Here is a 27605-nt window from a genome sequence, read left to right as displayed (position 1 = left end):
ATTTTCTGAGCACCAGCAGTTCAAATTCTCTACCTCCGCCCTGTACACTGTCTCATCTCTATCAGAGATGAACCCAACAACCTGGCCAACCTGGTTGGTCTTAAACCCGAGCAAAGAAGTTATTGAGCTCCTCTGCAAGTATAAGACTGCTGTCAGGGATCCGCCCGCAAGAGAATGAAAATCTGAATTGCGAGCTCCCAATGGTTTCTTTTGTGTTTGGTTTAAATAACCCCTAATGGTAATATGTTTGTCAATATTGGAGATTGTTTTTGAAAATGGAAACAAAGGTTATCACAAGAAGTATGAGAGTCATAACTTGACAGAAGAAGAAACAGAGAAAAGCCATGTGGATCTGAGCCCACCCTCCTGAATATCCTGAAAGAGCTTTGTGACATTAGAAAAGATAACAATGGACAATATGCAGATATTAAACATCAAGTTTCAAACCTCCTATCCATCCAAAACTGCAGGATTTTTATGATAATGGCACTCATCTATGTAAGGATGCTGCCAAAGCAACAAGAGAAATGGTGACATGGGGACTGCCTGTCACTGTGCTGAAACCTACAGCCACCCCAGATCAAGAAGAGATCCACTTGAGATGGAAGCTTCAGGTGTTCAGGAGAGATATGATGATGACTGACACCGATATCATAAATTTGGATATGAATCCGATAGTGTATTTTTTAATCAATAAAACTGTTTTTTTAATATCTTGCTGCATTTTGTAGAAGTTCATACTCAAGTTTAAAAAACAAAACACTAAAGCTATTCTGTTATACCTGTATGCAAAGAATACACTGCACCCAAAATATTTCATAGTTCAGCAAAACTGATCAATCTAATAAACTTAAACCTACACCATCCTTCCTATTCTGGTATTTTAAATATTAAGCAACCTAAATAATAGGGTTGCCAACTCCTAGCAAAAAAAATAGGGAACCACCCCCCACCCTCCACCTCATGATGCTTAATCGACGTAATCCACTTTAATTTGATGTAGTGTGAAAAAAAATGCACAGAAATCAATTATTTTTCAAGAATAATTAAATAGATTCAACATCTTTCTTCAACAGAATTGCAGGCTGCACAGATGGTACCTTCCCAAAGGAAAAGGTACTATAGCTTACCAGGGTATATATGAGACTTAATAGTTACTATATACAGTAATGGACTTCTATACATTTTACATCAGATTAAAACTTTGGGTGTAAGATTCAGATAATTATTTATTAAAAGCTAGACATTTTAAATGAGAATAAGAAAGAAAAGTATGTCTTTGTGCCCCCCTTTTCCCTGTTAACGCCCTACCTGCCCCCCTGGCTAAACTTTGCTAGATCCACCCCTGCACAGTTACCAGCCGTCAGCTACATAGAAAAGGATCCTGGTGTAGAAAGTAATATTAAATAAATTCTAACAACAGCTTATCAAGCTGCTGTTGTTTAGCCGCTGGCTTCCTCTCTCTGGTGCAAAGCGGGCCAAAAACCAACAAGAGCTGATCATTGATCAGTTTCATGATTGAAGTAGCAACAGGAGAGGGAGGGAGAGAGAGGCAGTTGCTCCATATATCGGTTGTTAAGCTTAATGTGGAAATGCTTTACAAACATTCAGAGATGAACTTACACACTTGCTTTACTTACCTCTGGGATAAATTTCTCAGAGATGAAATGCCGGTTTGGTAGCGAGGCTCCAAATGCTCAACCAGACTGCCGACAGGTCTCGCACGCCACAGCCGCTCTATCACGTGACGCATACTGCTCTGACATGCTAAGGTTCTGAGCTAAGTTATGCCATGTCGCAAGTTTTGTGAGGTGCTTTCGTGATATTTAATGGATCGGATTACATTTTTTATTTCTATCCGATTCTGATCCAGTAATTTAGGTCAGTATTAGACCGCATTGGCTCCACAAAGGTTTAATCACTATGTTTAAGGTAAATAATATACCTTTAGAATTTTCCACCATATTCTTGGGAAATTCAGATAATTTGCGGGACCAAGTAAATAAATATCTTTGGGTGGGTCAGTTTAATTAAGCCTCTAGAGCCAGACTTTGTTGAAGTCTCTCCTGTTTAGAAATTTGGAGTAAAATGCCTTATCCCTTTTGGGCTTTATGATCCCTTTTGGGCTTAGCATTGGGGGAAAATGAAAACAATGTTAACTCTAGTCACCATTAGCTCACGAGGTAGATAAAGAGTCTGCATTGAATTGACATGGCCTTTAAGTCCGGTAAGCAATGACCATCTATAATTCTGTGGTAATGTCAACAGTCCTGGAGTATATAAGCACAGAACCCCCACACCAAAGTCCAAAGTCCAAAGACTTTGTTGCAGTCCTGGAGGTTTAAGGTCTGGAGCAGTAGCTCCACTCAGGCATTGGGGACTTATGGATGGAGCCAGGATTCAATCAATAGACAACACTCCTGGACAAAACAGTTATAGTAAATCTCTGACTAAAGCTCTTCCGTTTTGTTTGAGAGGGATCTTGGTGAGGTAAATGGATGGAAATGGGGGTTTGTGCTGTTGTTTTCGCAGCTGGAAATGATTGCCAGCTCCGAATCCCTGCTTTTGTTTCCTCTCCCTCCGTCGCCTGTGTCGCTTGCTGTTCCTGACAACCCACACAATGCCTAGTGGTCTCACAATCTTAGGTGGGATACTGTGGGTCCAATCCAGATTAAAGTCCGGGTTTGTCCATACGCACCACCATCAGAAACTAACTAATAAATGCAAAGAGTGAATAACAGCTCACCAAGTGCTCTATTTGTACCAACAGATTTCATCGTTGTTGAAGAAGCATTTTAGCTAAACAATTTTACCCACTAACTTGATGCAACAGAAAGCACAGCGAGATTTTAGTGAACATGTTTGTTTTTGCCCAAGGGTTTGGTCTGTCTCAACCATATTAGCTGAAGCAGTCCTTTGCAAGTTTCCTCAAAGGAGAGAAGGGAAAAGGGAACCTGTTGTGTATGGTAGGTGAAAAGCGGCAGCAGATACATTCAAGTCTCCCCTGCATCTCAGGTGTAGCGCTGCCACGCAGGTTAATTAGAAAACTTATCTCGCAGGGATTCAGTCTCTAACTAAACAGACAAGGTTTTCCCCAAGGAAGCTCTAATCTGACCATTCTCACTCCGCCTGTACCGCTGAAGGAACATCTCCAGAGGGAACCCTGATAGATGGGAGGGGCAGGTGACCAAAGCATAAGGGCTTGCTAAGGCCATCTATTTAACTAAAACTAAAGTCTGCCAGGGTGTAAGGATGAGAAAATGTCTCCACTGACAATATAGAGCAGTTTGGTTAACAAGCTTCCTCCGGCAGATAAAGAAGTTTAAAAGTACACATTTAAACAGTGAGTTTGAACAATTTAAACAACAGTTCAGTAAGCTTTTAGGCATCTGGCTTTCTGCCAGACTGTAACCTATCCAAACACAGTGCAAAATGGACACTTTTATCATATTTGTTCCACTTCAATCATTAATATCACAGTTTATTATTGTCACAGCACTTTATACTCAATGGTTAAGATAAAGCCATTTTAACCATTGTGGTGGAAAAAACACACGATACATCAAGTATATTCGATATATCGCCCAATGCTAAGTACCTGTGTATCTTTTTAATCTACAAAAGATTGAAAATAACTGCACTTACTAACAACAAGAAGTCATATCCATATGCTTATTTACTTCATTTGTAAAGGTGACCTAAGACTATTGATATCACTTTTAGTCTGTCTTAATTGCAGAACTACGGTCTGCATATGGGTAACTTAAAAAAGGAATCTACTCTAAACAAAAGCAATAATCATAGCACTGCTGGAATATGACTTCTGATTTTTCTTATGAAGTTGCCAGGAGTGCTAAACTTCTAGAGGCATCAAGAACAAAAGCACTGACTGTGTAGTGGAAGAATGATGACAGTCCCAGTTGGGGACATCCATTTCTGCAAATGCACAGAAGGATGACAAATAGGAGATGAAAATGTGGCAGATAGATGACACAAAGGCATTCAGTGCTGTGACTGATGTTGCTACTTAAACAGTGCATGTTCATAATTGGTGATTTATGGTGGTCATTGCAGATTCACTGCCACTCTTGCACGTTCTTGTACAATCTGCTGCCTCACCACCATATTAACATCATTTGACAACTTATCTGCTCAGCTCATACTCTCAACGACCACACGCCTAATAAAGCTTTTTATGGATTTACCTGCTACTTAAACTATATACATAAAATCCTGAATCCTGAGTGGCTCCACCATCCCACCATAACAGTGATGTAATATTGATTTTCTTCAATAAATTCATGTAAAGAATAAGTGGCATTTTCTAATTTCTGATCTGATCTTTTGATATTGTTTAACATATAAAAGGGACATTACTGATAAGGCTAAAATTAGCTTTACTTCACTGCAGATCACACCCAGCTCTTCATTTCAAAATAATTTCATTGTCTAAACATTTGACTAAAACCATATGTGATTTTAATACTTGTGACTTTCTACACATGAAGAGTAGTAGTAGTGTTGGGGTTTCTCTGTAGCCTTTTCAGAGGTGTGGATATGAGAACTAAAGGCTGTCTGTTAACCGTATGATCGACCTATCCAATATCCACTGCACTAGGGTCCAGCTAACTTCTCCTTCACAACAACAGCTGAATAAGCTATTCAGCGACCAGTATTAATCATAAAAGTACACCTAATAAGAACCAAATCTCAGAAATTTGGCACAACTGTCATTTCAGCGTCTTCTTAGTGAGTTTCTAATAGATTGTGATTTTTATCCAAGCAACACAGTCAGCGATCCATTTCCTCCACTTCAATTCAGCATCAGGGGTGACTTTATAATACGAGCAACTAAGGGCACAATTACCCTGTAATTAAATGTAATTTTGAGGTACTTATGGATACTTATAGATACTTTACAAGAAAAGACACACATTACACTGCAAATAATTTTAAGTACACTGCAAGTAATTTTAATTATGCCGTACTTAAATTAATTTGATAGTAATTTCAGGAAAAACAAACAATATTTCCCCATTTTACATTTTAAGTATGCTGTTCTTTTTGGGGGTGCAGGTGTTTTACAGGAAAGGAGACAGAAATTCCACTGCCGGAAATCTTGAACATGACATGAAACACTACATATATAAAAGCTAAACTACATCATGGAGCGATCCTCTTAAACTGATTTATAGTTTTAGTGTCGTTATTTTCCTCTGAGTTATCGATTCTGTCACTAGTTAGCTAACATAAACTAATGTCAGTCTATTAGCTGCAACCAACCAACCACATGACGTAATGTACAGACAGAAGACAGCGCCACATATGTTCTCAAAATTTAAACGTTAAGCACTTCTTTCTTAAATCCAGCTTCACGGACAGTGTTACAATCTATGTCAGATTTTGAGAGCAGGGCTCCATGATTAAATTGGCCTTTATATGTTCAGTATTTCATGTCCTCTTTAAGTACACTGTAAGTAATCCTAATTACTGAGTAATTCAGTTTTAGTACACCATAGAGAGAGGGGTGGCAAAAGCAAAGGAAAAGGCTTTTTATCAGCTGCATGCATGGCTGGACACTAAGTTTACAACTTAGTGAAACATCTTTTGGATGTATGATTTGGAGATGTGGCCCTGACAGAAAGATAGGAGGCCCACCTGGAAGTGGCAGAGCTGAAGTTTTTAAGAATTTTACTAGAAGTGATCAGACTACAAAGAACTGGAAATGAGTGGACATCAGACACCTCGATTTGAGCAGTTTGGAGGACAAAGACAGGCAAGGCTGTGATGGTTTGAACAGAAGAGCATAAAAGGAGCACAAGTGCACAAGAGGGATGGTGGATATAATGGAAGGATGCTGTAAAAGGGGAAGACCGTGGAATTTCATGGACGTACTGAAGGACACGCACAAGATGATGGTAGCGGTGGGGTGAGATGGACACAACTTCTGAAGGCACTGGCCCAAAGTAAAGGTGGAAAAAGAAGAACACTATGAATGCACATTTATTTTTGCTACTTTCATTTTACAAAGCTATATTTATAAAGATATAGTACTATCGTGCTGTCTTGTAAAATATTATGCAAAAGTGGCATGTCCAGATGTTTTCATTATTAATGGGGACACAGTAATTGTAGGAACATTTAGAAAAAATGTTCTTAAAATGCCTTATAAGTTGCTGGAAAATTAATGTTTTACTCCTCAGCCTAAAAAAGCTGATGGGGTATTGTTGTCCCCTTGCTGGGTGGAGGGACAGGCAGCATGGACACTTACAAATATACATAGATTAGTGTGTAATTATGTTTTCCAACAAAACTGATGCTCCAACAAAACTCATAATCTGTGAATCAATCCATTAAAAATACACCGGGGCAGGCACTGGTGTGTGGAAGCCACCATGTTGATCTGCAATTTTGTTATTCAAAATTGCAGATCAACATGGTGCCAAGATGGACACCACTGTTTCAGCTAATCACGCTATGTCTATGTGGCTAGAGACTGGCCGTAGTAGTATTGTCACAATTATTTGTCAGAAGATTAGATGCTTAAAGAGAAAGACAGCAAGAAATTTAAATATCACTTTCAGTTTGTAAGTTTTGTCATTTGAATTTTCCCAGACAACCACCTCTAGGGTTTACAGAGGATAGTCCAACAAAAGAAAAGGAAAAGCAGGAAAAGGTGATGCCAAGACTTAAATCATCTCAAAATGGTTCTTTGAACATGACACTCTATTCAAACAGCATCAACTAAGTCTTGATCCAATACACCACCTTTGTGATGTGGTGGTATGGGTGATAGACATCATGAATGTGCAGATGGCAAGTCTGCAGGAAGTGTGTAACACTGTCGTGTCAATATGGGGAAAAAAGTCTCGGAAAATGTTTCTAGCACCTTGTTGAATGTATGCTACAAAGAATCAAGGCACTTCTGAAGGAAAAAAGGGATTCAGCCCAGCACCAGTGGCGTGTAGCTAATGAAATAGCCAGTGAGTGTAGTAGTAATGGTTTGTTTGTAAAAGCCGAAAGGTTTTTTCTTTTTACAGCTTTAATATTTTTTGTGTTTCCAAATTATAATCAAAAACATTTATTTTACATCTATTAATGTTCTTAACTGCTTAACCAATTCATAGTCGCTGGAAAGCGGATCCTATGCAAACTGTCATAGGACAATTAATTCATTTTGATTTTAATGCTAAAGAAATACATCTACTAAAGACTGCTGTGGAAATCATGTACATCTCTGCTCTCTCTATGCTGCTGCTAAATGGCAATCGCTGTATATCAGACTTTCCGGTTGGTTGACTTCTATCTATAAATCTCTCCTTGGACTGGTTCTTCCTTATCTGTGTGTTTATATGGGTAAAAGCCGGAGTCAATATAACGTATATTCTCAAAACATCTTACAACTGTTTGTCACGAGAATCAGAACCAATTTTGTTTTTAAAAAGGCTTTTGAAAACACTGCACCTGTTTCCTGAAATACCATATTTTCTGCACTATAAGGCGCACTTAAAATCCTTTAATTTTCTCAAATATCAACAATGCGCCTTAAAATCCGGTGGGCCCTATGTATGAATTCTGATTGTGCTTACTGACCTCGAACTGATTTTATGTGGTACACGGCACTCACAAATCTGTCAAAAAATGTTTTAGAATGACTTTGGTAAGCTACGAAGCCGCACCGCTTGATGGATTGTCGGAGCATTACGGCTGCCGTAGTCAGGAGCCTCGCGGAGTAATCTGGGTCCAAAACTCTGTCCGCTTCAGGTCCCAAAGTCAAACGAACACTGCAGCATCACTGAGAGTTAAAAACTGTCTAAATTCTTTCATCTTTAATAAAATGATCAGCGTTGTTGCTTTACAAGTTGTAACAATTAAGTTTAACATCCAGGCATCCATGAAAACAGAATTTATTACATTTAACAGCGTTAGAAGTTAGCAGGAAGTTACGGAAGTGGAGGAAGCAAGAAGAATGAGTTGAGTAAAGTTTGACTTATTTGACTGTTTTGTTTGGTTTAATGCTCCTGATAATCCGACGCGCCCGAAAAATACGGTAATCAGAAGGAACTGAATTGACAGAAATGATCATTCATGTTCAAGTCCATTTTAAATGAGCAAGACCATAGCTCTTTTGGTCAGAGTGATTGTTTTTAATGTTGCTCTTGAAACAATCTGTTATTGCATATTATTCACTTGTATTTGGTTTTTTACTTGTTATATTGTTATGTGTTATAAGGGTGGTTGCAACTTGCTGCCAGGTCTCCCGTGGAAAAGACATTTTAATTTCAATGAGAATTTTTACTTGGATAAATAAAGGATAATAAATGAAAACTTCTACTGTTGTATGTAAAGCTGGATATCACTCGGGAAGGAGAAAGCTTTGGTGCGCTATCCAATTGGTTGGCATGACCCTAAAAAACAAATATGCTGACAGTCTGAGGTTTTTGGACACTTACCCACAATTAAGACACAACTGTCAAATTGAAAAGAAAAAAAAACTTGCAATTTCCATGGTCTTTCAGAGCACCAGTATTGTATTGTTGTATTGTACTATATTGTTAAAGCTAAGTTTTGAGGGTTAAAAAAAATTTTTATGTTCTTTTTTTAAAATTCAAATTTAATCAAAACAACTAATTATCATTATTATTATTATTATAGGCTCAGATGAGTCTATGCACTGCAAGGTTTGAATACAAGTATCATATGGATAACCCATCCATCTAAATCAACACTTAAACAAAAAGGGTAATCATTAACAAGAGGCTTCCTGAGACTTTGTTTAAACAACACCTAATACATGTGTTGGAAGAAACAATGGTTGAACAAACAATAAACATGAATGAATGTACCTGTCCCAGGATACCGCCGAGCAGATTCCACATGGCTTGGCCTTCACTTCGCAGCTTTCCATTTGCATTCAGCAGCTCCTCCAGAAACTCACAGAGCTGGAGGGAGACAAATGGAAGCATGAAGAAAACACACCACAAACTGGGGCCCTGATCATATAACATGGGATACCTTTTTCAATTTTTTTTTTTAAATAAATCTGTTTGTTAGTTTTCAACAAGTCATATGCATGTCTCCTGACCAACCCTAGCCCAATTCTTTGGGTAATCTCTCAAATTTGATGGTATTCTGGCCTCGACTTTGTCATCTTCTGTTCACCCCATAGATTGTCAATGGGATTCAAGTCAGAGCTTTGCGCAGGCCAGTCAAAGACATTCATTTTGGTATTCTGAAGGTAGTTTTTCTACCAGAAGTGATGTACGTTTTGGGTCATCATTGCATGATGAGCAGAAAATTTCTAGAGGTCATCAGAGGTCAACCAGCCCCCCCACATTAATGGAATCAAACAAAACTGGGGTCAATCAACTGTGCTACGTTTGTGCTGGTTTGTGCTACTAAAATTGTCGTTTGTGCTGCCTCTGTTTTAAAGATATTAATGAAAATGTAAAGGTGAAAAGGTCAACCAGCGCTACGTTTGTGCTGGTTTGTGCTGCAAAATTTTTTGTTTGTGCTGCTATCATTTTAAAGATATTAATAAAAATTTCTAGTGGTCATCAGAGGTCAACCAGCCCCCCAACATTACCCAAATCAAAGAAAAATGATGTCAAACATTTGTGCTACGTTTGTGCTGGTTTGTGCTGCTATCATTTTAAAGATATTAATAAAATAATGTCTTGATGCGTGCTCAATCATCCAGGTAAGCAAATTCCAAAAGGTTGATTCTGTTCATCTGGACATTTTCAGTGGGAGAAACGTTTCGTCACTCATCCAGGTGACTTCTTCAGTCTCAGCTGACTGCAGGTTTCCCCAACCTTATAAACAGTACATTTGCACAGTGAAGGAAACTAGCACCACTGAATGAACAATGGGCTGGGGGGTTAGTTCCATGATTGTTAGTATGCAAATTCTTATGACCATTGATCAACGACTACTAATCAAAGACACAGATTCTTGAATGGCCATGAGTATGATTCACAGAGAGTTGGGGAATGACTGCAATCACAGCATTGTAAGATGGCAAAAGATGTACCCTTGGGCCCCCCTTCTCGATTCAGAGATGGTCAGCATCCTGACAGCCTGATGGACAAAGCTGTCTCTCAGTCTGCGGGTTCTGGCCCAGAGGCTCTTCAGTATCCTTCCTGATGGCAGCAAACTGAAGAAGCTGTTGAAGGGATGAGTGGAGTCACCTGTAATGGAGAGGACCTTCCGGATGAGGCAGGCGCAGTAGATCTCCTGGGGAGGGAGGCAAGAGAGGTCCCCACAATCCTCTCCGCTGCTCTCACTACCCGTTGTCATTTTTTTCCTGCAGGACCCAGTGCAGGAGTCATACCACACAGTGATGCAGTTGGTGAGGATACTCTCAATGGTGCCTCTGTAGAAGGTGCTCATAATGGAGGTTGAATCTCTTGTCATGGGTCAGCAGAGTGAAGAGAATTACTATGTGCGTAATTATTCAGCCCCCTTTGGTCTGAGTGCAGTCAGGTGCCCATAGACATTGCCTGGTGAGTGCTAATGACTAAACAGAGTGCACCTGTGTGTAATCTAATGTCAGTACAAATACAGCTGCTCTGTGACGGCCTCAGAGGTTGTCTAAGAGAATATTGGGAGCAACAACACCATGATGTCCAAAGAACACACCAGACAGGTCAGGGATAAAGTTATTGAGAAATTTAAAGCAGGCTTAGGCTACAAAAAGATTTCCCAAGCCTTGAACATCCCACGGGGCACTGTTCAAGCCATCATTCAGAAATGGAAGGAGTATGGCACAACTGTAAACCTACCAAGACAAGGCCGTCCACCTAAACTCACAGGCCGAACAAGGAGAGCGCTGATCAGAAATGCAGCCAAGAGGCCCATGGTGACTCTGGACGAACTGCAGAGATCTACAGCTCAGGTGGGGGAATCTGTCCATAGGACATCTATTAGTCTTGCACTGCACAAAGTTGGCCTTTATGGAAGAGTGGCAAGAAGAAAGCCATTGTTAACAGAAAACCATAAGAAGTCCCGTTTGCAGTTTGCCACAAGCCATGTGGGGGACACAGCAAACATGTGGAAGAAGGTGCTCTGGTCAGATGAGACCAAAATGGAACTTTTTGGCCAAAATGCAAAACACTATGTGTGGTGGAAAACTAACACTGCACATCACTCTGAACACACCATCCCCACTGTCAAATATGGTGGTGGCAGCATCATGCTCTGGGGGTGCTTCTCTTCAGCAGGGACAGGGAAGCTGGTCAGAGTTGATGGGAAGATGGATGGAGCCAAATACAGGGCAATCTTGGAAGTAAACCTCTTGGAGTCTGCAAAAGACTTGAGACTGGGGCGGAGGTTCACCTTCCAGCAGGACAACGACCCTAAATATAAAGCCAGGGCAACAATGGAATGGTTTAAAACAAAACATATCCATGTGTTAGAATGGCCCAGTCAAAGTCCAGATCTAAATCCAATCCAGAATCTGTGGCAAGATCTGAAAACTGCTGTTCACAAACGCTGTCCATCTAATCTGACTGAGCTGGAGCTGTTTTGCAAAGAAGAATGGGCAAGAATTTCAGTCTGTAGATGTGCAAAGCTGGTAGAGACATACCCTAAAAGACTGGCAGCTGTAATTGCAGCAAAAGGTGGTTCTACAAAGTATTGACTCAGGGGGCTGAATAATTACGCACACCCCACTTTTCAGTTATTTATTTGTAAAAAATGTTTGGAATCATGTATGACTTTCGTTCCACTTCTCACGTGTACACCACTTTGTATTGGTCTTTCACCTGGAATTCCAATAAAACTGATTCATGTTTGTGGCTGTAATGTGACAAAATGTGGAAAAGTTCAAGGGGGCCGAATACTTTTGGAAGCCACTTTAACTGGCTGCTAGATTTCTTGACATGAAGACAGCAGACAGTACGGGTCGGCAGCAACACCTCGAGCCCAATAACACTGAATACGGGGGCTCCTCAAGGATGTGTGTTGAGCCGCCTTCTCTTCACTCTGCTGACCCACGACTGCACACCATCACACAGCTCCAACCTTTTCATCAAGTTGCAGACGAAACAACTGTGGTAGGTCACATCAGCAACAATGATGAGATCTACTACAGGGGTGAAGTTAACTATCTGGCAGAGTGGTGCAGCTACAACAACCTGTCCCTGAATGTGGAGAAGACCAACAGCGACTCTACTTCCTCTGCAAACTGAGAAGCGTAAGAGATTCAACCCCCATTATGAGAACCTTCTACAGAGGCACCATTGAGAGTATCCTCACCAACTGCATCACTGTGTGGTATGACTCCTGCACTGGGTCCTGCAGGAAAAAAATGACAACGGGTAGTGAGAGCAGCGGACAGGATTGTGGGGACCTCTCTTGCCTCCCTCCCCAGGAGATCTACTGCGCCTGCCTCATCCGGAAGGTCCTCTCCATTACAGGTGACTCCACTCATCCCTTCAACAGCTTCTTCAGTTTGCTGCCATCAGGAAGGATACTGAAGAGCCTCTGGGCCAGAACCCGCAGACTGAGAGACAGCTTTGTCCATCAGGCTGTCAGGATGCTGACCATCTCTGAATCGAGAAGGGGGGCCCAAGGGTACATCTTTCGCCATCTTACAATGCTGTGATTGCAGCCATTCCCCAACTCTCTGTGAATCGTACTCATGGCCATTCGAGAATCTGTGTCTTTGATTAGTAGTCGTTGATCAATGGTCATAAGAATTTGCATACTAACAATCATGGAACTAACCCCCCAGCCCATTGTTCATTCAGTGGTGCTAGTTTCCTTCACTGTGCAAATGTACTGTTTATAAGGTTGGGGAAACCTGCAGTCAGCTGAGACTGAAGAAGTCACCTGGATGAGTGACGAAACGTTTCTCCCACTGAAAATGTCCAGATGAACAGAATCAACCTTTTGGAATTTGCTTACCTGGATGATTGAGCACGCATCAAGACATTATTTTATTAATATCTTTAAAATGATAGCAGCACAAACCAGCACAAACGTAGCACAAATGTTTGACATCATTTTTCTTTGATTTGGGTAATGTGGGGGGGCTGGTTGACCTTTTGACCTTTACATTTTCGTTAATATCTTTAAAACAGAAGTAGCACAAACGACAATTTTAGCACAAACCAGCACAAACATAGCACAGTTGAATGATACCAGTTTTGTTTGATTCCATTAATGTGGGGGGGCTGGTTGACCTCTGATGACCTCTAGAAATTTTTATTAATATCTTTAAAATGATAGCAGCACAAACAAAAAATTTTGCAGCACAAACGTAGCACAAACGTTTGACATCAAATTTGTTTGATTTGGGTAATGTGGGGGGGCTGGTTGACCTTTTGACCTTTATATTTTCATTAATATCTTTAAAACAGAGGCAGCACAAATGACAATTTTAGTAGCACAAACCAGCACAAACGTAGCACAGTTGATTGACACCAGTTTTGTTTAATTCCATTAATGTGGGGGGCTGGTTGACCTCTGATGACCTCTAGAAATTGTCTTGAATATCTTTAAAATGATAGCAGCAGAAACTAAAATTTTTGCAGCACAAACGTAGCACAAACGTTTGATACCACTTTTGTTGGATTTGAAGAAGGGGGGGGGCAACTTCACTCACATGGCTTTATGAGGCATCTTATTGTTGCAAACAATTTAAACGTTAGCTTTGATTTAGGCATTGTAAGTATATGGTCAAACTAATGATTAAGCATAAGTTTATTTGATTTCATTAATACAGTAACCTAAAGAGTAATGATAATTTTGAATGGTTGTTGTCATTTTAAAGGTTACCAACCTAACTAAACAATTCACCAAGAGACTAATTAGGTACTGCTATACATGTGACTGGGAGAAAAAAGGGCAAGAAAGATTTGTCCTGTGCATTCTTACATGTTATCCAGGCCATTTACAAGTTTGCCTAGGAATTAAGCGATGTTCTTAAGAGACATCCCCCACTACAGTTTAAATATCTAGGAACTGAAGAGGCCTCTTGGATGAAAGGTGAAACGTGTTCATAAAACTTAACATGTTCCCATCATGTAAAAAGTGAACGATAACACAGTTTGACAAGCATACAATTGAATTTCTTCGCCCCCAAAGAGCTGTTAGCCAAACTTTTAGTGATGTGTGCGCAATGGCGATGCTAATGTACTGTGGCACGTGAACATCGATTTTGAAATCAAATATAAACAACTGAAACTGTTTCATATTATCACTGCATATGATTTGCAACTGATAACCCCTTTGTCAAGGTTAAGGTTGTATTGTTCTCCACTACTATCCATTAGTCAAAGCTTAACTTGTAATGGTATTTTCTCCAAAGCCCAAGCCATCTGACAGCAACTCAGGCAGTGCAATTAGCAATACACACTCCATTAATAACGCTTAACATGGATGGCAGAAGACTGAATGCAACATTAACTCTGACTTCTACTCTGCCATTGTATTCCCTTCCTCATGCTGACAGACAGAGTGGCAGGCTTATTGCAGAGGTCATATGTCTGAAGAGAAACAAGGCGGCGGCACACAGAGAGCTCCTAAATCCAACCTTCTCTCATGGCACAACAAAGCTTTAAAATCCATTAAAATGGTCTAAAATGTGTTGAAAGATTTGTACAACTGAAGATCAAGTTTACTCTGACCTTGATTCAAACTCGACTGAGATCTTTAGTAGATGTGCTAAAATAGCATGAATGTGAGTCCTAGGTGAATTCCTTCTTGCAATATTGCATTCACAAGATTTTCAGAAACGACATCTGGCCTTGACCTTGAGGTCAAGGTCACTGAAATTCAACCTCAACTAAGATTTTCAGTAAATGCACCTATGGCACGAATTTCAAAACCCTACGTCTCCTTGTTCTCAAGTTATCAAATTTACAAACTTGAGCGTCTGCACCGCACATCCACCTAAAGGGACAACAACAATATAACAGCCTTTTGAAGAATGAAGACTGAAAACTCTTAGCCACCTGCATTTATAATATCACTACATTTCTTTTCACCACATTCAGTTTAATGTTTCCTTCAAGGAAACCTTTGGAAAGATGTACCTTTTTTGGTGTATTGCTTGGACACTATTCAGTATATTCAGTTTTTTGCTTCCACAACAACTTCTTCACTTTCTCCATGAGAAAACCTGCATATATTAATGAAATGGGCCCATGTGAGCTGTCAATATGAACACCAATTGTCAGCAGTTGACTAAAGGTTTGTTCTTTCTAAACTTGACATCAGATGTCACTCCACCATCATTCCATGTACATCGGTGTATCCATCCCAGTTTCAAACTTCCACTGCGGATTTTACAATCAGTCAACATGTGACTGAAGTATAGAAATTCTGCGTTTTACTAGAGTATTGCATTAAGTGTTTAGGAATCACAGCTATTTTTATGCTAGCTATTGAGTCCCTCAACTTCAGAAGCTCAAAAGCAACTGGATAGTTAACCTCTTCTGTCATTATGTAATGACAGACAAAAAAACAAAAGATTGTTCAAAGTGTTAAACTTATATTTGGCAGTTGTTTACTGGAATCTTAAAATCAGGTCCAAAGAGATGCTAAAGCATTTAGCATAATTTAGAACAAGTTCAATATTCAATATTATCAATCTGTATATATTTATTGATTTCATAATTTCCTTGTGTGACCAATAAAGTTCATCCATCTATCCCATCATTCAGTCTGTATTAAGACTTTGCAAGAAGTTGCACACTACTGATGGCACTCAAAAACATAAGGACGGATTACAGTTTGCCTGAAAATAACTAAAAACATTAACTTGTACCAGAATGATGAGAGGACATAAGCACGGAGAAGAAAATGAACAGTTCATTGTCTGAAACAAACCATACTGTCTGTCAAATATTCTGCAGCCAACGTTATGACATGGGCACGTATAGCAGGTCACTGCTGCAGATAAAAGTAGCAGTAAAACTTTTCTGTTGTAATTGCACTTGTTAGATTTGTATTGTTTATTGCCATTTATGCTTAGAAATATTTACTCATATATGCTTAGAAGTATATAATCATTTGTAGATTGAAAGAATGTCTCATCCTAGGAGGTCTGTAGCAACTCTGTGTAGCATGAAGAGGGGAGTGCGTTCACTCCTCCTCAGAGTGTTCTGGTATAGATCACACGTCTCCTAGGAGAGGTTGTATCTTCTCCTGCTGATATATGGTATAGCAAACACACGTATATCTGTTTGAGTCTAAGAGCCTTTTGTTTAGATGGACCGCTAGACTCCTGGCACCAGCTTTGGGGAGTCACACACACACACACACACGGTATTCTTTGTTCACATGTATACCTATGTAAGATGTCATATGTTAATGAACTTATGCATATTCATGTAACCACAATAAAAGAGCAGTGTTACGGGAGAGCAGACGAGAGCAACTGGGGTCAAGCGAAGGAACAGCGCCTGTCCAGTTCTCTCCCGTGCACGTGAAACATAAAGAACTTTGCCTACTTCGTGTCTTGCTTGCTGTGCAATTACATTGCCTTCAACGTTCCAGCGAATAGGGTTAAGCTATAAACCTATCAGCACTAAAGGGTTTATTTTTGAAACTAGCGTATAATTAAAACAAATTTTTAATTATAGCAATCGTGTGTGTTTGAACTGTGTTCCTCACCTTGTTATACTCCACGTGTAGTTTTTCTTGTTCATTCTCCAGCTTATCTTTTAGGTTTTTCTGCTCTGAAATGTTGTCCTGGATCTGGATCATTCGCATGTTCCGCTCTGAATATTGGGGGGGTGGGGGATTTTTTTTTAAAGAAGAAAAAAAGGGGGGACACAAAAAGTGATTAATAAAGTTAAAGGAGCAGAAGAGGCGATGGTGGCAAATTATGCTATATTAGGTTCTAAAGGATAACGGAAAGGATAAGAAGGAAAAATGTAAATCTAGTACAACTTCTGCTTTTTCAATGTAGGCTGACTACATAAAACCAATAATACCATGGCTGCCACATTTAACGATACATAAAATTGTTAAATCTATGCACTGCAGACACACAATCACTAACTAACTTAGCATGCGTGTCTTAGGACTTTTGGAGAACATCTGAGTAACTCGAGTAAACTCACGCAGGTATAGTGAGTACACATAAACGGCACACCTTTCTGTTCGTGATATCAAGACACTTTCAAATTTCCACTAAACTGTGCAATGGAGTGCTTTACAGTTTTCTAATCTCAGTGTTTTCTTCTTTAGTGTCAATTTCACTCACACAGCAAACAAGGAGCTTCTAAAAGAATTGCTGCAAAACATTTTCTCACTGTTCTCAAGAGACCTACCTACTTTAGCTGGTAAAGTGAAATAGCAGCATAATAATTAACACTTGACATAAAGCAACAGAACAGTGTAGAGCAGAGATGACAGTTTCCTCACCCAAGTAGTAGTTGACAAAGTCTGCTGTGAGAGCAGGCTGCTTGTGTTTCCTGCGACCATCCATGCTGGCACTGGTATCAGATGTGTCCACAGGGAAAATGTCAGTGCTGATGCCCATCAGTTCAGCCTTTCTCATCAACTTTCTGATAGCTGAGGCGCTAGAGGTCAGAGGTCTTGGCAGTTTTTCCCGGGGTACCCACGCCTGAGGACGGGTGTTTCTGGATAGCTCAGCTTTTGCCCTGTACTGCTGCAAGCGAGTAGTGATTCGGGCCTGCAGGTAGGACACATACAACCACTTTGCTGTTAGAAACAGTATATATTGTGCTCTGTTCTACTTTTAGTATATATAAGTAGCATCTACTTTCTAAAGAATTTCACACAACACGCTGTTAGGACACACTGAATTGCGGAAACCAGTTTAGCACATCGTTTTTTGCCCATTTGCAATGTCATCTTGAAGGAGGAAAGAGACTACGAAAGTACTAACACAGGGTGCTCCTTACAGTGTGGATATGACATGTATGCAGTGCTCTGTTTACTCAGTGTTCTGGTTGAAGACAGTTCTTTATGACTATTATGCCTAAGAGTTTGTGCTCCTCGCGCTAAGCACTGTATAGGTGTAATTGTATTTACATTTGGGGGAAATGAAAATTTCACATGCTGTCTTGCTTATAGTACCTAAATTTGGTATAACTGGGACTTTTTGTGCGCCTGTCAATCTGATCTAACCATGCAGTCACATTTAGACCACCTACAACAAATACAAAATTGTGATCTAATAGAAGGTCGATCAAGGGCCACCTCAAAGTACAGACCAAAGAACTGAAAAGTGAGGGTTTAAATAGCAATGAGCAGAGTGATTTCTACATTCTCTTGCAGTCAGGTGCTAAACTATCCGTGTCAGCTCAAACTGACGCTGCTGCGTGGGGATCACCCCCCTCTGTCCCACACCTTTTGCTTTTGTGTGCAGGTTCATAAACACAATCACAGGAAAAACTGTAGCATTTCTTAAACTTGTTTTAGGGTGAAATATTATTTTGAAAATACAAATTTATCTCATGCATCCAAACTGTCATTTGTTATTTAGGCTAAATATAGTGCATGTCCCTTTTTTTAGTATAGATGGGATGGGCCAAACAATCCTTACCTGAGCTTCGGGAGTAAGCTGTCTCTCTCTCTCCTGCAGAGAGACTTTACAATAAGACTGTAAGGCCAGGTAATTCTTCCTTTTCCACTTTCTGTCAAAGCGGTCTGCATGCTGTTTGCAGTATGCAAAAAATGGGTCCGCGATGTCCTGAGGAAATAAAAAGCACTCATGGGAATTAACAGTTAAGATAACTGGTGGGAAAACAGGTATTAATAGCCTGTAAAGCTTTTACCACGTTGAACTTTCAGAACCTGCCACTCACTGAAGTAAAAAATCCAGCTGAGGCAGAAGCAGCGCTTTGCAGCTGCTGACTTCCTACAGTCATCTGTGTGCAGTCTGTTGTAGTGGAGCATTTGTAGCCGATTACCTGGATTAGGCTGCTGCAGTGAACAGGCATTTTTCCAAATACTCGTGTTATATGAGTTTTATTTGTTTTGCTTGGTGGACTGCAGTGACAATATTCCAAAAGAACTTAGAAAGAATGGATCTCTTGTAATTCATCGTTGGCCATTAATAGTCGTAATCAATCAAATCTGTCACTCGCTAGTTTGATTTCTTCAAGTGGTAGATGCTATATTGACAGAAGCTCTGTGAAGGAGGTGAGGAAAAATAAAATAAAATTAGTGTATTCTTTCTCGCCTTGATTTTACCGTTTGTCTCACTTTATGTATTGGTTAAAATTGGTCTATTGGTATTGGTATTGTTATAGTAATATTCATAAGATTATTTATTAGATTTTTTTCATAAAGGTACCAAGTGTGGTAAAAAAAAAAAAAATGGTGGTACTGTGGTAAGAGCATCAAAGTTCTCAAGGGTACAAGATCATGATGGATGTGGGGCTGCAGGTATCGATTAGTAATCGAGTAATCTTTCAATTATTCCATGGATTAATCGAACAAGAAATGAGCAATAATAAGCATTCACAAAAGAAAAATCACAGGTCTTTCAGAATAAACTGCTCATTGTTTTCTATTTTAGAAATTATAATGTTTTAAAAGTTCAACTGCAAAAACTACGAAATGCTTAGTTGCCAAGTTCTGATCAATTCCCATCCCTACTGTATGTATGACTAATATATAAATAATCTCAAGTAGAGTCAAAGTCAAATAAAAGAAGATATACTATCATATATTACGGCATGGTATAGTTTATATGCAATCTAAACTATACCATAAAGCTTTTACCTTTACTCTTTCTTCTTGGAAGGCATTAATAGGAGTTCTGACAGTGTTTTATCTCCTAGATGAGGTAGATGGTGTCTGTTCCTGTGTATTAATTTTTTTGCATGTGTATCTGCATGTTTAAGTGTCCAAGTAAATGACTGAGTTTGTGTCTCTATGTATTTAAAGGAGTATGTGGTGTCTGCAATGAAGAAAAGCGAGTATATGAGCATCTGATGCAAAATCTTTGTGCTGCTAAAAACAAGAAGTTGTGACTTAACGTAGACATAATATTAATATTAATTCAGTGTCCAACCATTTTCATTGGCTTGTGAAGAAAACTTGTATTTTTATTTTTAAATATTAATTCTATTTATTTAAACACAATAGATTATATTATTTCACTTTCAATCTGAAAAATGTTGGAAGATATCTTTGTGTAAAATAGGACAGTTGCCGTCAGCAAGCTGTATAATTTAAAGTTAGGTTCACAGTTAACAGTTCATCTGCATATTTTAATAAAACTTCTGGAGGCTTATTGTAGATTTTTCTCTGCGTAAAACTAACAGCGGTGGATGAAGCAGCTACAAAATTTGCTTTTCTTCACATCAGAGTTTGTTTATCAGGTGCTTTAATGAAGGACTCCTGCTCACTTCTGTCTCTGTAAAGGTTTTAATGATGACCACAGGAAGGATACTGGAAACACATTTTTCTTTCACTCAAACTGAGCTCACCGTCTCTGTAACGGCTCCTCCTCTTTGCTGCGTGTAAACAGACTCCAGCTCCATGTTAAACTGTGCCAGAGTCATCATCACTGCTGCTGTTGTGTTATTAATGTTTTTGTTAAAAAAAACCAAAAAAACTGGGGACTGTGTGGGCTTAATGTTGTCCAACCTTTTATTCATGCGCTGCTCCTAAATATGTTTGTATTGCAGATGTCGCAAATGTGGGTCAAGCACTTGCGTTTACATAGTTTAACACATTGGCACGCTACAGAGCCGTGTGTTAAACAAAGCATCGAAGCAAAGAATTTGCGTCGAGGAATTTTTTAATTGAATTATTCAAATTACCCGATGAATCATTGCAGCCCTAGTTGGATGGTTCAAACACAGGGCAAGACGTTCAGTTTAGAGACCTGCATGAATCAAAAAAAAGTCTATTTGGAACTTAATTTTATTTTTTCACTTCTCAGTGACATTTTGGTTTAGTTATGATAGTTTTTTGCAGCAACAAGCATAGGTAGTGCAAACCCAAGACCAAACAGTTGTTTTTGTTCTGCCAGTCACTACACATATGCTGCTTTCAGTTTCAACAGTTAATGCTGCTTTGTTTAAGGTGACTGTTATTGAGCACAGGAATTTATAGCATCAAGTTCACTTCCTAGTTTTTTTTTGTTGTTGTCGTTGTTTTCATGTTTGTTTGTTTATTTTAAGAGGTGCACAGCCAATAGCCATGACACAAAAAGTCATAATGCTTTGCTGTGCAGACTAATGTATTATTGAATTTAAAACATCCTTTTAACACATCTGACATCACAACCACTGAAGCTAAGTTAACGACACTGGTGTCGTTAAGCTGCTAATAAGGTCGACCTACCTCCTCCGCTGCAGCCTCAGACAGGAGCCCCTCCCTCTGTGCACAGGTGACATGGAAGTAGGATCGACACATTCCTGCATCACAGCTGATACACACACCAGTCCTGGCAAAACGGGCATCCTCACAGAAACTGCACTCCTGCTCATAACAAAAATAACACGAAACATATTTTCATTTTTAAAAAATGCCAGTATGCAACTGTTTCACTGTTAACAGGTTTTCATTTTGACAGATATTTTGGATCATCTACTGAAATTCTGACGCTTCCATGTGAATTTCTAATTAAACTGTTTTCAGGTTTTACATAATAAATCGGCCTCACCTTAACACTTGTATTTAGCACAAGTACTTTGCTTATACATCAGTTGAGACTGACGAAACTTTAGCTGAAAAGCATCTCTAAAGCGGAATTTTCTAGAACTTGTTCCTGGGACTGGAAACGTTGCCCCCACTAAGTGCCTTCTCAACAGGTAACTTCAGCAACTTTAGGGGTGGAACGTGCCACTTTTAAATTGTGCCCTTTTACTGATCATAATGATTACTTTAAGTAGAGCATTTCAGGTGTTTAATCAGCTTTGCTGCAGAAAAATGTCTGAATACACCCTCTAGGTCATGGGCGTCAAACTCAGCCCTCTCTGATCTTAAGTGGGCGGGACCAGTGAAACTCTCCTTTATGTCAATGTAAAGAAGTTACATATTTAACTTTTTCTACATCATAAAGAAAAAGATGCTGTGACAAAAAAAAATCTGTCAGCATGATGCAAGATTACAGAAAAAGTTCTGGCAGCTCATTACAAAGACTGTCCAGTTTTTCTTTTTTTTCTCAATGAAAATAAAAATGGGTTTCACTTTAGCCGCCACCTAATTTCAGAAATTCTGCACTCAGTTGTGCACTCTCCAATATCACTGAAATGCAGCCAGATCCTGCTCATTTTACATTTTCGCTCGTTTCTTCATATTTTTTCCCCGACACGCTTGTGTTTAAATCTGGCTCGCAGGTCTCGCTGTGTACCTGCCTGAACCACTACACTTGCTGTCTTCCGAACGCACCCCCCCCGTCCCCCCTTTCAAAAATGGTACAACCCCAGTCTTTGCATGCGATTGGCCGCATGGCCGATAAACACTATTTACATTGAAATTCATCTTCATCAGTGAGCAAAAAGAGAACTTGCCTTGGCCCCATATTTTGAATAATTCATCTCTGTGAGTGTTACTGGTCGCAACTTATCAATGTCTCCAAATGCCACTCCAGGAACATAAAGGGCACAAACCACATGAACCCACCTGAAAACATCAAAGAATAAAAGCAAAATTGGTGAACGAATGGTACGAAGAATGGTAGAAAAATCCTGAATTGGAAATGGCTCAGAATCAGGTAGCATTATAAACATTTCGATTCCTGGATGCTGATTTCACAAAAAGCTGTGAACTGATAAATCATGGCTGTGGTTTATTTTTGCATTTAATGTAGAGAATTAGTGTAGACAATAACACACTTAATATCATGAAACTAGTTTCTCAGATACTCAAAAAGAAATTGACTCATAGATTTATGTAGCCACAGACTTGCGCTACAGTTTGGTGTGAGACAGTTTCAAATGTGGACTTTAGGCAAGAGAATCCCAAGTCCAATATAAAGATATCCATCTCTAGCAAGCAACCGCTTCACAGTTTAATTTGCTGTGTTTTTCATGCTCTACTGAAGTAGTAAATTCGTGTGCAGCCTGGCTGAGGAGCACTATCAGCGATAACGTGGCTGAAGTCTCCACGCTTCACATAACACAGTCTTTTCTCTCACTCCTTTTCTTCCTCTCTCTTCTCCTCCCTCCATTCCTCCAACAGTTCTCTTTTTCCTTCTTAATCAAACCTGCTTTTCTCCTCAGCACTGAATATATAACACAGTTCAGACCGTCTTTGGATCCCTGCAGCATTTTGAATAGCACAGATCATTAGCTGTTATTTGTTTCTGAACATGTTCCACTTGCTGTATCTTCTAAATGGCAACTGACCACCAGGTCATTGTGCCACTGTATCCCACCTCCCAGCATCCGTCTCTTTGAAGATTCCATCCTGGTTGGGGCACAGCTCACAGCTGGGAGTGACTCCATTCTTGCAGGCATCGCAGAACCAAGGCTCTGTTGAATTCTCCGAGGCCGAGCTCATAATCGAGTCACTCTCGCCGTCCACACCGTAACACCCTGGAAGCAAAGACCAGTATTAACCTTACTGAACCTTACTGCTCCTGTGAGGCACGTGACAGATGCGAAACTGTGCCATACAGGTTCAAGGTTAGGAGTTAAAAAACAAAAACAAAAAACAATTAGATAATTTTGCATTACTATGTAACATGGTCTGAGATCCACTGACACATAATTAGCATTTAATAATATAAACCTTAGGCTACACATTTACTCTAACAAAAATTCCTAACCTAATCAGGGCACAAAATATGTTTCCTTTAGAGTACCAACACAAAGGCAGCAAAGGTGAAACTGAGAACTAGCCCAAAAAGCAGCTCACAGCTATCATTTCAGTGATTCTACTGTAGAAACTGCCACAAACAGAAATTAAGGCTACAATGTGACTGCTAATCACTGCTTTTGTTTCCTGATGAAAATCAGTCTCTGGCTGGGCTTACGTACAGTCAGTTTTCACATCATACTGGGATTATCTATTTCCTTTATGTTAGCATTCTGCTTTTGCGCATCCTTATAGATTCAATTCTGATTTTTTTTTTTTTTATGACAGGCTCAGTATGCACTTTACCGTCACATTCCTGTCCCTTCACACAGCAAAAATAAAAGTAATGTCCTCAAAAGCTAGCTTGGCCATTTTCCTCCTCTGCAATGAGCTGAAGTCAGCACAAGTGAAGCAAGTGCAGTACACTACTGCATTACAGAAAAAGGTCCTTTGATTAAAGTAATGTATAACTCTAAAACGCCTTATACCAAACACTGCCCATGTGACATATCTGTATACCTTTTTCCTTTATTAAGACACGAATGTAAACAATGTAAAAAAGGGAAACAGGTTCACACGCCAACTGACAGACGAGGTCCAAAGACACACTGACAACATCTTTACTTGCTTCACTTTGGCAGAGCAACTCCTCAGATGATAACTGGCTCTGGTTGGCACAATCAGGGGAAACAACCCAGAGCTACCCACACCACAACAAGAAAATGAGAAGATGCTTCCTGGGAATTTCCAATCTTGTCATCCAACATGCCATAAGCTGCTTTATTCTGGTGTAGGCTCTCATGTCCACTTCAACTATACCCCTCCAATCCTCACACGTTCACGTCCCGTGCACATTTGTAAAGGTGGACAGCAGCTAAAAGATCTCCTTTGTTATAAAAATGTCAATGGTAGATCTTAGGCTGCTGCATATAGGGTATAATCGAAATTAAAAAAAAAAAATCACATTGAAATTATGCAAACTGAAGTGAATTATGCTAAATAAGTGTGACAATTGTCATGAAGTAACTTTTGATACAGAGATAAAGAGAGAGAGTGACAACAGAACAACAAGGTGTGACTCAAAATCAAATGATTGGAGTTACATCGAGTAATTGGATGCCAACATCAGGTGACAGCCATGTCATACTGGAAAGGCGGAGAGAAGAAGGGGTCTATAAAACCCTTTGCAGATAATGATTAGTCGTTAGTTCCTCAGGGTTTCATAGAAGTGTGCAGGAGATTAGAAGACCCTGCATCACACAGTAGATTTTGCAGCAAGAAACCAAGAAGATTTAGCCTTCTTTTTCCAACCCACTATGGACCACAAATTGAATTTATTATTTATTATCCAATATGGTGCTCACTACATACTGGATGGGAACTATCTAAGGAGTTCCACCCTCCTCAAAAAGGTTTTTATACTCAATGGCAAAGGTTTTCGCTCTCCTCTAAAAAAAAAAAAAAAAAATTCAAAACTGACAATAGATATTTAGCAACAGTTTAGATCTTAGGGTAAAGATAAATAAACAGAGCCCTGGGGAACATTACTGATGACAGGTCAAGCTTGTAATCTGATTTTTTTAAATGTACATGCCAATTACAACCTGAGAGATATGGTTTAAAATCAGGCAAGGGAAGTGCCAATGATGTCAACCGATTCGGATCTCTTTAAAAGAATATCATGAGACACTGTATCAAAGGCAGAGCTCAGATCATAGAGAAAGCATGGTTAACAGCCCAAAGTCAGTTGCTATTAGTGGATCATTGGTGATTTTGCCCTGGACTTCCTCTGTAGTGTGAAGTGGCAGAACACCAGACTGAAATTGTTCAAACAAATTATGTTATTAAGGTGAGTAAGGTGATTGTTATTAAGGTGCGAGTAAATCTATAGAACAACATATTTTTTAACAACTTTTTGAAAGAAATGGTAAATTTGCAACTAAACAGTAGCTTGAGGTTCACCAGGTTTCTTAAGTGTTAGAATTATAAAAGCTGTTTATAGAGTAGAGGAAAAAACCCAGGGATCAGGGAAGAGTGAACAATAGGGGTGCAACAATACTCGTATCGATATTGAACCGTTCGATACAGTGCTTTCGGTTCGGTACGCATATGTATCGAACAATACAAAATTTTATATTTATTTTATCAACTTTTCTTCTGACGATGCTGTCTGTGTTGAGCGCTCAGTGGATCTGCATTCGACTTCCCCGCCTAGGCTGCACTGTCGAGTGCAGATCCACTGAGCGCAGCGCAAGCTAGCAAGACAGAAGCTAAGCTCGTTGCAACATGGCAACTGCCTCAACGCTGCCCGAAATTGAACCTCCCCCACCCTCTTTCAGATCTGGCATTTGGAGCTATCTTGGTTTTCATGTGAAGTATGACCCTGATGGTAAGCGCGTCATGGACAAAAGTAAAACAGTATGTCGGATGTGCCACGCAATGCTCAATTGGTGGGAACTAGTGCGTTAGCGCAGTTAGCTTGTTAACGTGTTGACGCCGTCCAGCCCCACGCACGGGGCGATCCGCGGTAACTCGTTAACGGAGATTTGCCGCGTTATGTTGTTAATGTCATTTTAACGAGATTAACGCTGACAGCACTAGTGGGAACACAACGAATATGACTGCACATTTACGCCGACATCATCCTAGTGCAAAGACAAGTGGAAGCAGACAAAAACAACAAGCATGCATGATACAAACATTACCCGCGTCATTTAGACAGCCGTTAGCACATGATTCTCCTTATGGGGACCTGATTTGTTTAATATGCTGCTGAGAACATACCCCAGAAGAAGCGTATAGTATGGCTTTTATTTTGGAAAGAGCCATTTCTCTGTAATAAACTCTTTTTTTAATTATTTTGTTGTTTCAGCAACATTAAATTTAAAAACTGTACTTTTGAGTTAAAATATATATTTATAATTTTAATAAATGACAAATTAAAAAGGCATGAACATTTTTTTTGTATCGAAAAAATATCGAACCGTGACACCAAAGTATTGAACCGAACCGAACCGTGAATTTTGTGTATCGTTGCACCCCTAGTGAATAACCTCAATTATTAAAGGGGAGAGAGAGGATATATAGGGTGTTGCCACCTGAGTCAGAGGTGGGTCAAGGCAACACATAGAAGGTTTAGATTTCTTTAAAATCATACAGTGTGCCATATGTGGAATTATCTAGAGCCAGCTGCTGGCAGATATTACTAACCTTAGTACTGAAAAAGGCCATAAAAATGTTCTAATGCTCAGTGCAGTAAAACTGAGGTGGAAAATTGTCAGGTGGTTTAATGTAGAGAAAAGAGTCCTAGTATTCCCTTCAGCAGCCCTCATTAGTACTGCATAATATTCAGATTTGGCTGCAGACAGAGCATCCTTATAATGCCACATGTGTTGGTGATGGACAGCAAGACTAGTCTTTGTGCAAAGCCAGTTCATCCAAGCAACAATCTTTAGTTTTTAAGTTTGCATAAATCCAGAGTAAACCAAGGAGCAGAGTGAATGAAATAGACAGTCCAAGTTTTCAATGGAAAGCATTGAGTAGACTGTGTAGTCTATCATTGTAGTAAGACACCAGTTTATCAGGAGTAGATAAATTGTCTCTACTGGGCAGACTGTCAGTTCTACAGGAGAAGGCAGTTATGTCAATGTTTTTAATATTGCAATATGAAATAGATGCTATACAGTTCTGAGGAGTAACACCAGAGCATCGCATAATATCAAGAATACCGCCCTTAGAGTCAGACTGAAAATCAATAAATTGTTGCAGGCCAAAGCTATTAAGAAATGATGAATAATCTCTCATAAGAGTATTAGTGACAGTGTCTAGATGTATATTAAAATCACCCAGCAAACTAACATTGC

At 39.5% G+C, this 27605-nt stretch overlaps 1 protein-coding gene across 6 annotated transcripts in view; it reads right to left on the bottom strand.

Annotated features, from left to right (window-relative positions):
• Positions 1 to 27605, bottom strand: part of phf14 (PHD finger protein 14) — a 144981-nt gene that overhangs the window by 89790 nt on the left and 27586 nt on the right. For all 6 annotated transcript variants that reach the window (XM_025902161.1, XM_025902162.1, XM_025902163.1 and 3 more), the window contains exons 6-12: positions 23321 to 23480; positions 22455 to 22566; positions 21283 to 21420; positions 18527 to 18673; positions 17380 to 17650; positions 16624 to 16730; positions 8847 to 8942 (exon numbers count right to left, since the gene is read on the bottom strand). In XM_025902161.1, coding sequence (XP_025757946.1) covers positions 8847 to 8942; positions 16624 to 16730; positions 17380 to 17650; positions 18527 to 18673; positions 21283 to 21420; positions 22455 to 22566; positions 23321 to 23480 — 1031 coding nt within the window. The remainder of the gene's footprint in view (positions 1 to 8846; positions 8943 to 16623; positions 16731 to 17379; positions 17651 to 18526; positions 18674 to 21282; positions 21421 to 22454; positions 22567 to 23320; positions 23481 to 27605) is intronic.

This window comes from Oreochromis niloticus, linkage group LG22 (assembly GCF_001858045.2).
Source record: "Oreochromis niloticus isolate F11D_XX linkage group LG22, O_niloticus_UMD_NMBU, whole genome shotgun sequence".
Lineage (NCBI taxonomy): Eukaryota > Metazoa > Chordata > Actinopteri > Cichliformes > Cichlidae > Oreochromis > Oreochromis niloticus.
This window is presented reverse-complemented; position numbering and strand designations above follow the sequence as displayed.